The sequence below is a fragment of the Falco peregrinus genome, chromosome Z (assembly GCF_023634155.1).
Source record: "Falco peregrinus isolate bFalPer1 chromosome Z, bFalPer1.pri, whole genome shotgun sequence".
In the NCBI taxonomy this organism is placed as follows: Eukaryota; Metazoa; Chordata; class Aves; order Falconiformes; family Falconidae; genus Falco; species Falco peregrinus.
In genome coordinates, this window is record NC_073739.1 from 64,815,020 (window position 1) to 64,823,339 (window position 8,320).

At 45.6% G+C, this 8,320-nt stretch overlaps 1 protein-coding gene across 1 annotated transcript; it reads left to right on the forward strand.

The window, feature by feature from the left end:
* Window positions 1-1,737: 1,737 nt before the first annotated feature.
* PLK2 (polo like kinase 2) lies at window positions 1,738-7,982 on the forward strand. Its single transcript, XM_055791277.1, has 14 exons — window positions 1,738-2,007; window positions 2,446-2,553; window positions 2,713-2,829; window positions 3,025-3,154; window positions 3,436-3,523; window positions 3,922-4,017; window positions 4,445-4,643; window positions 4,731-4,878; window positions 5,299-5,396; window positions 6,030-6,153; window positions 6,427-6,667; window positions 6,766-6,895; window positions 6,984-7,094; window positions 7,217-7,982. The coding sequence occupies exons 1-14, from the start codon at window positions 1,792-1,794 to the stop codon at window positions 7,406-7,408; spliced, it is 1,998 nt and encodes a 665-aa protein (XP_055647252.1). The 5' UTR covers window positions 1,738-1,791; the 3' UTR covers window positions 7,409-7,982.
* The last annotated feature ends 338 nt before the right edge of the window (window positions 7,983-8,320 follow it).

The window sequence follows — 8,320 nt, forward strand, 5'->3', positions numbered from 1 at the left end:
AAATTCGCTTTTTACCATGTGTAGTACCATTTCTTCCCAGTGGAGGGGAAACGTGTACATCTGTTCTGCCTGTTGTCCCCTTTCCCCATATGCCTTTCAGCACAGCAGACCGAAGCAATTTACGGACAGAAAATAAAGCACCGAGAAATCTTGTTTATGTTAAGTAACTTACTTTGCAATAACGGATACTAATTTGGAGAAAGTGAAATTGAATGAGGGAAACAATATTCACCTGGGAAGCCAGAACTTGCAAGGCTAAGGTTTGAGCGGGCACAGGTCTGACTCCTGTTTGTGTATCCCAGTTTTATCTCTTCTTGTTTTTATCTCTATCCCTATAGTTAATCACTAGTAATACTAATATGGCTTGAGTAGACTTTTCACAGTGAGGTAGGAATTAAGACAGCTGCATGTAGAAGCACATATGTAGTAGAAAATTGCAGGTGGGTAGAAGTAGAGTGTACACAATCCAACATACTTGACACCTGAGCACTGCTACCTTCATAATGCAATACTTATGTAGGGGAACTGAAGCTGCTCTGCACCTTTGCTGGTTTGTTTTGTTTTGTTTTGTTTTGTGGGGTTTTTTTTGGGGGGGGCAGGTCTGATAAAGCATGCATCCTGATGTTGACATCGTACTGTAAAATAAGTATATTTTGCTGTTATTTTAAGATCTGAAATGAGGGATGTTCAGCATCTGACACTGAAATAATTTATACAGTTACACGCTCTGAGAGTTGTTTATATCAAATCAACTAGACTTCGATTTTTACCAGAAATGCAAGTGAGTAGAAGTATTCTTACTGTGTGCCAACAAGCAAATAATGCTTCAGAAATGTGTAACAAACCAAGGAAGTAACAAACTTCAGTGGTTTTGCATCTCCAGAATGGGAGAAATGCAAAACTATTCCACATTTCAAAACTTTTCTGCCGTATACATGCTTCACTCTCCACAATTGCCTGTACACAAACATCTAGACCAGAGGTCCTGAAGTACAATTGCCTTCAGGGGCCATCAAAATTAATGTATGTGCATTCTCAATGTTTCTGCTTGTGTGAAAGTTCTCAGAGCTGGCTGTTTTCAGGCAGCTCTGGGGGGTGTCATGGGTTCTCCATGCAAAAGCAAGGACAGGGTAGCTCCAGGGTAGCTCCTTTGCACTGGGGCCTGCACCCCAGGGACTGGCACCCTCTAAGCCAGGCCACGGGCCCCAGCTCTGCGCCGAGGTAAAGCACAGGCCCTGGCTCCCCGCTGCGGTGGGGCTGCTTTAAGTGTGTGTGGGGAAAACTCCTTCCTTTCCTCATGTGCTGCGACGGACACACAGGCCACAGCACCGATCGTCTACCGGGAACCGCCGCCGCCCCGCGAGCAGCCACGGCCCAAACCGGAGGGCTCACGGCGGTATGAGGCCCCCCTCGCCGGGTGCCCACCCAGGGGGGCGGCGGTGGGCAGAGCGGCCGCCGCAGCTGCAGCGCGTTACAGGCCGACCTGAAAGCCACCCAGCCCGGCCCCTCGAGGCCTCCAGCGGGGGTTACCCCCGCTCCGGGATGCTGCTCCCGCCCCGCCGCTCCCGCACGGCCGCGCAGGGCAGGACGCGACGGCCTGCACCGGCCCAGCTCCCCTCGGCCGGCCGGCGGGGCGGGGCGGGGCGGGGCGGGGCGGGGCGGGGCCGGGCCGTCCCTCAGCGCCGGGGCGGAGCCTGCGCCCTTATATAAGGGGCGGGCCGGGGCGCCGCCGTCGGCAGCGGGCGGTTAGGGGTGGCGGAGGTGGGCGAGTGCAGCCGGCGGGGCGCGGGGATGGAGCTACTGCGGACGATCGCCTCCCCGCCGGGCGGCGGCGGCGCCAAGTGCTGCGAGGCGGCGCTGGGCAGAGGGGCCGGCGGCGAGTCGCGGAGGAAGAAGGCGGAGGAGCCCCCGCCGCACCAGCACGCCCACCCCGCCGCCGAGGTCTCCCGGATTATAACCGACCCCACGACGGGGAAGCGCTACTGCCGCGGCAAGGTGCTCGGAAAGGTAACGACTGCGGCGGGCCCCGTGCCCTCCCGGGCGGCGGCCGGGCCGGCCTCTCTCCTCGGTGGAGCGCGGTGCGGAGCGGCCGCTGTGCTCGGCGGGACCCTGGAGCGCCCCGCGCTGCCGGCCGGGGGCTGCCCCGCTGCCGGCGCGGTGGGTCCGGGCACCGCTCCTGTCCCCGATTCGTCTCCGCCGCGGAACGCGAGCGGGGCCGTGCCATCGGCTCGGGCCAGCCTGCAGAAATGGCTTCGGTGTTGCATGCGGGGCGGGGGGCAGCTGTAGCGCGACCCCTCAGAGAGGCGACGAGCCGCAGAGCTGTCCCCGCATTGTCCTGTGCGAAGGAAGTCGCGCTCCTTGACTAATGCCTGAGCTGGTGAATGACTAAGTGTGGGACTTCTTTCATACCTGCTATAATTGCTTTTTTCTCGTGTGTCTCTCTAGGGTGGATTCGCCAAGTGTTATGAGATGACAGATTTGACAACAAATAAAGTTTATGCTGCGAAAATCATTCCTCACAGCAGAGTAGCGAAACCTCATCAAAGGGAAAAGGTGTGTGTCGGTGAATGACTCTATTTTTCTCTCGTCAAACTCCCTTTGTGTGCTGGATTGCCCGGCCCTTTGCCTGAAATGGTTCTGATAGAGCTGCCTTCTTAACCATGTGGACGCAAGGCTAATAATGCTTCCCCCTCCCCCCACTTGTCTCTTCAGATTGATAAAGAGATTGAGCTGCACAGAATGCTTAATCATAGACACGTTGTGCAGTTTTACCACTACTTTGAAGACAGAGAGAATATTTATATTCTTCTGGAGTACTGCAGTAGAAGGGTGAGCATCAGCTGGGAGAAATCCAGTATTTACTTACCTGGAATCTGCACCTAATTTAAATGTGTGATGTGTAAAAGGTATTTTTTGTGGCCTCTTTAGTTGTTGTTTCTCCATACATTTATTTACTTTTGCTTAAGATGAATCTTGTGTGTGAATAATCAGTAACATTTTTCTGCCTTTGTTTTTCCTCTGCAGTCAATGGCTCACATCTTAAAAGCAAGGAAGGTATTGACAGAACCAGAAGTACGGTACTACCTCAGGCAAATTGTGTCAGGGCTAAAGTATCTTCATGAACAGGAAATCTTGCACCGGGATCTTAAACTAGGTAAGTTCTGCACCTCACCAATTTCAAAACACTCTTCCAGCCCTGTCACCATTGTACCACTTTCCGTTTGTATGGTGATAGCTTAACAAAATTAGCTCAGCCTGACTTACTTTTCAGTGGAAACTTGGGAGTGCTTAAGGGATGACATTAAGCATTCCTACTTAAAAAAAAAAAAAATCTTGGCTAGCTTCTGGCTTTGAACAAAGTATGACTCAGCACCTGTGGCAAATGCGTTCCAACCTTGCAAGAAAAGGACTAACTAGAATTTCTCTGTCTGCTAGGTAACTTCTTCATTAATGAGAACATGGAACTAAAACTGGGTGACTTTGGCTTGGCAGCTAGGCTGGAACCCCTGGAGCACAGGAGGAGGTAGGAGCATCAAGAAATGTAAAGTCTGGTAGTAAATGAAATCAAATTCATCTAGAAATGAGAAATCCTGTTCCACAGAAAAGCTAATTGCTTCTAGGATCAAGCTTTCCCCTTCTAGAAAATGGGCTGCTGAGCTTTGACTTATTTAAATGCTCAGAGAAAAGCATAACAGCAAATGCCAGAGGCATTTGACTGACTACTAGCACAGATACAAGTCTGCTATTCCTGTATCATGAAGACACCATGAAACACATCTACTATTAACATTCATCCAGCTCCTCTTTAGGAGTCTTAAGTTCTTGTCCAAACTTGAGAAGAAAACCTGCGCTATGAAAAATAGTTTCTCTGCTCTTTCTATCTAAAATACTGACAGGCTCTGTGGCCTCTTTGATTTGCAGAACAATATGTGGCACACCAAATTACCTCTCTCCAGAAGTCCTCAACAAACAAGGACACGGCTGTGAATCTGACATCTGGGCCTTAGGCTGTGTAATGTAAGTACTTCACTGCCTTTGAAATGAAATATTTCTGTCACTGGCTTAAGCTTTTAAGAGTTCAAAGGGGATGCAGTACTACATCAGTTTGGAGCCTTTTATACATGTGTAGCCCAAGTGCAGAAACTCACCTTTTTGTTGGGAGACAAACAATGCCTTTTCAATAGTTGTAGGCAAGCATTGTGGGTGTGTGTAAAAAAAAAAAAAAACAAAACAAAAAAAAACAACAAACCAAACAACAAAAAAACCCCAAAACAAAACCAACCCAAAACCCAACAAACCCCCCCGCACACACCCCCAAAACAAAAAACAAACTGAAAAACAACACCCCTACCCCACCTCCTCCCCCTGCCCCAAACCAACCAACAACAAAAAAAAAAAAAAACCAAACCAAAAAAACAATTCTTTTCCTTTGCCTTTTAAACAGGTATACAATGCTATTGGGAAGACCCCCGTTTGAGACCACAAATCTTAAAGAAACATACAGATGTATAAGGGAGGCAAGATACAGCCTGCCTTCATCTCTCTTGGCACCTGCGAAACACTTAATAGCTAGCATGTTGTCAAAAAATCCTGAAGATCGGCCCAGTTTAGATGAAATAATTCAACACGAATTTTTCTTACAGGTTTGTACTGTTTTCTGGCTGAAAAAAATATTCCCCCTAAAAATGCACTCTGGTCTAAAAATTATTTTTTGTATCGCACTTCCACAGGGCTTTACACCTGATAGGCTGTCTGCTAGCTGTTGTCACACTGTTCCTGATTTCCATTTATCAAGTCCTGCTAAAAACTTCTTCAAAAAAGCCGCTGCTGCTCTCTTTGGTGGTAAAAAGGATAAAGCCAGATACTTTGACACACACAGTAAGTGGATTTGTAGCTACACTTGAAACTTATCTCCATGCCATCACTGTCATGCTAGTAATATATAACTGTGAGATAGCAATCGAGTACTTGTATTTCTGTCTCGGAGCTTCCCTGGGTTAGTTTTGACCTCTCTATCAGTAACTATAGACAGTAGCCTACAACCTACACCAACTTACGTAAGTGCGTGCTTCTTATGGCATACTAACAATCTATACTGGCCATCTGTTGTTCTGTAATGTCTATTAAAATTTAGTCTCTTCATGATCTGTGTATAATGGCACTGCTGTTCTGGGAGACTGGCAGGTTCAGAAGGAACTACTGGAGGGAGACAGTGCACATTCTGCAGCCAGCTGCTTAGGCTTTCTGTAATGGAACAGCACTTTCATATGCAACTAAGTATTTTTTCCTGTATTACAGACAGATTAGCTAAAGAAGATGAAGAAATCTACAAGCTCCGGCATGATTTGAAGAAGACATCAATAACCCAGCAGCCCCACAAACACAGAACAGAAGAGGTAAATGCAAGTGCAGTTCAATTCAAATACAATAACAGTTGGGTGGAGTAGCTGTAATTAAATTATATTTGACTTGGATATCAGAGCTGGGGCTGTACACAGCATAATCAAGCTTAAATGATTCGCAGAGTTGCTTTAAGAGGGCTTAACCAAGCTTCACCAAGGTATAGTAGCCTTTGTAGGGAGACTATCAATTTTGGCTTTTGAGTGTAATTATATAGTATCTGCCTAGACTCCATTGTCATCTGTGTGGTAACTTGTCTGCCAGGTGCTCTTTCCCAATATTCCAAATACAGGACTTCAGTTTGTGATTAACTAGGACTTCTTAAAGAATAAATTGCTGAGATCTCATTCCTACTATTTGGTGTTTAGAGCTGCACACAGCTGTTCTAGGGCAGGAGAACACAGAACTGATTAGTAGTGTGTAAGATGCAAATTGGAGATCTAAAGAATGGAAAGACCTGGCTTGCTTCTTTAAGCTTAGTCTAACAGCAACTCTTTATACTTGCTGGAAACACTAATACCGGTTTCCCTAGAATTTATCACTTGAGAAACAGGAGAGCCATGCAAAACCTGTATATAGGCCTTGGCTTGTGTTATGTTTGATGTTTACATGTCTGGCATCTCTTCCAGGAGATTCAGCCTCTTATCACAACTGTAGTGAAGCCTGGAGTGTTGCCAGAAACTAGGCAGACTGGAGACTCTATTCGGATGATAGTCAGAGGAACTTTGGGAAGCTGCAGCAGTAGCAGTGAATGTAAGTGCAGCAAAATGTAATCTCTAATTCTAAATCCCACCTTTACTTTCTTCATGTCTCTCTCGGTCTTAAAAACTTGAAACAAACAGCTGCTTTCCCCCCCACCCCCTATTTTTGATGCTCTAAATTTTACAGCCAATACTTTGGAAGAATTAAAACTGGAAAGCCATAAAGGCTAAACTTGTTAAAATTACAGTCTAGATAACTGAAAAGTTTAGAATGAAGGCTGGTTCTCTGTGCACTTCTGTCAGTCTGATAATCCTTCTCTTTAAGGCCTGGAAGACAGTACCATGGGAAGTGTTGCTGATACAGTTGCAAGGGTGTTGAGACGATGTCTGGAGAACATGCCAGAAGCAGACAGCATTCCCAAAGAACAGCTGACAGCATCCTTCCAGTGGGTTACAAAATGGGTGGACTACTCTAACAAGTATGGCTTTGGCTACCAGCTGTCAGATCACACAGTTGGTGTCCTTTTCAACAATGGGGCACATATGAGTCTTCTGCCAGACAAAAAGTAAGTACAATAACAAAACCAACAACTCACTAAGGTGGTTTACACATGAAATGCTTTTTTTCACCTCTAATCTCCTTACTTTCTTTCTCCTTTTACAGGACAGTTCACTACTATGCTGAGCTAGGGCAGTGCTCTGTCTTCACAGCCACAGAGGCTCCTCAACAATTCATTAGCCAAGTAACTGTACTGAAGTATTTCTCTCATTACATGGAAGAGAACCTCATGGATGTAAGTTCAGCATATTCTGGGCCTTGAGCTGTAAAAATACACTAAAAGTGAACTGAGTGTTTAGCATAATGTCTGCTCCCTTTTTCAGGGAGGAGACTTGCCCAGCCTAACAGATGTACGCAGGCCCAGGCTTTACCTCTTACAATGGCTTAAATCCGATAAAGCATTAATGATGCTCTTCAATGATGGCACGTTTCAAGTAAGTTTGGTAGCATCCCTGGAGAAAACGTTTCTGAAATACTTTATTGCAAGAAACCTAGATAAATGCCAGAAATGTTAGAGGAGAAAGTATACAAGCAGGAACTTGCTTCTCTTTTACAGGTGAACTTCTATCATGATCACACAAAAATCATCATTTGCAATCAGAGTGAGGAGTATCTTCTTACCTACATCAATGAAGAGAGGATATCCACAACGTTTCATCTGACAACTCTGCTGGTTTCTGGATGCTCACTGGAACTAAAACACAGAATAGAATATGCTCTGAACATGCTGCTGCAGCGATGTAACTGAAGGGACTGACTGTTAAACCAAACAGACCCTCTTGTTCACTGTGAAATCTACAGTGGAGATGGTGGAGCATATGGTGATGATGGATGTGTTGTGGTACGAAAACTTGACTGTCCTAGTGTGCTGGGCACACATCTATTAGAAGCCTAAACCTACTGTTGGACTAAAAGAGTTTTACAAGGGGATATTTGGACCATAGCTTTCCTTGCTTCGTGTTTGTGTGTTAAAGATATTTCTGACTTGAACTCTGAGCAGAGTATGACTGCTTCCTCTGTAAGAAAGCATTTCTGATGGAGTTAAGCTGTGAATACACATCTGGAAAGGGAGGGAAGGGAGAGCTCCGTTGTTGTGGAATAGCTGTAATAAGCGGCTTCTGGCTGCTTAACTGTGAACTATGGCCATACTTTTTCTGTTATTTTTAAAAAATACCCACACTTGGGGCTGGCAAAGTGCATTCCTTGTTAATAATTTTTTTATTTATTACAGCCTAAAGTGAAGTATTTATTACCAACATTTTTTTTGGACCTTGGCATTTAAAATATCAATCTGTTGGCAATAAAGGGAATGGAAATCTGAAGCATCGTTCTCTACTCTTTTTACAGTACAACTTGACATGCTTTGCATTACCAAAAATCTTGCCAGGTCTACTTTCCTTACACTGTTTTTGAGAAATCTGCTACAGGTCAGGATATAAATTACAGGCTTTAACACTGAACAATTTCTTGGTGTCTATGCTCACTTGTAGTCACAAGCATCAATAAGGGGCTGCTAGTGATAGCAGCAACCCTGAAGCAACTGCTGATGGAGCTTGCAGAGCAATAATGTAGGCCTTGACAGCTGGCTGTTGTCCTAGAGGCTAAAAACAGAAGTATGGATCTTTTCAAGATGCTACATCCCAGAATTGATACTGATCTT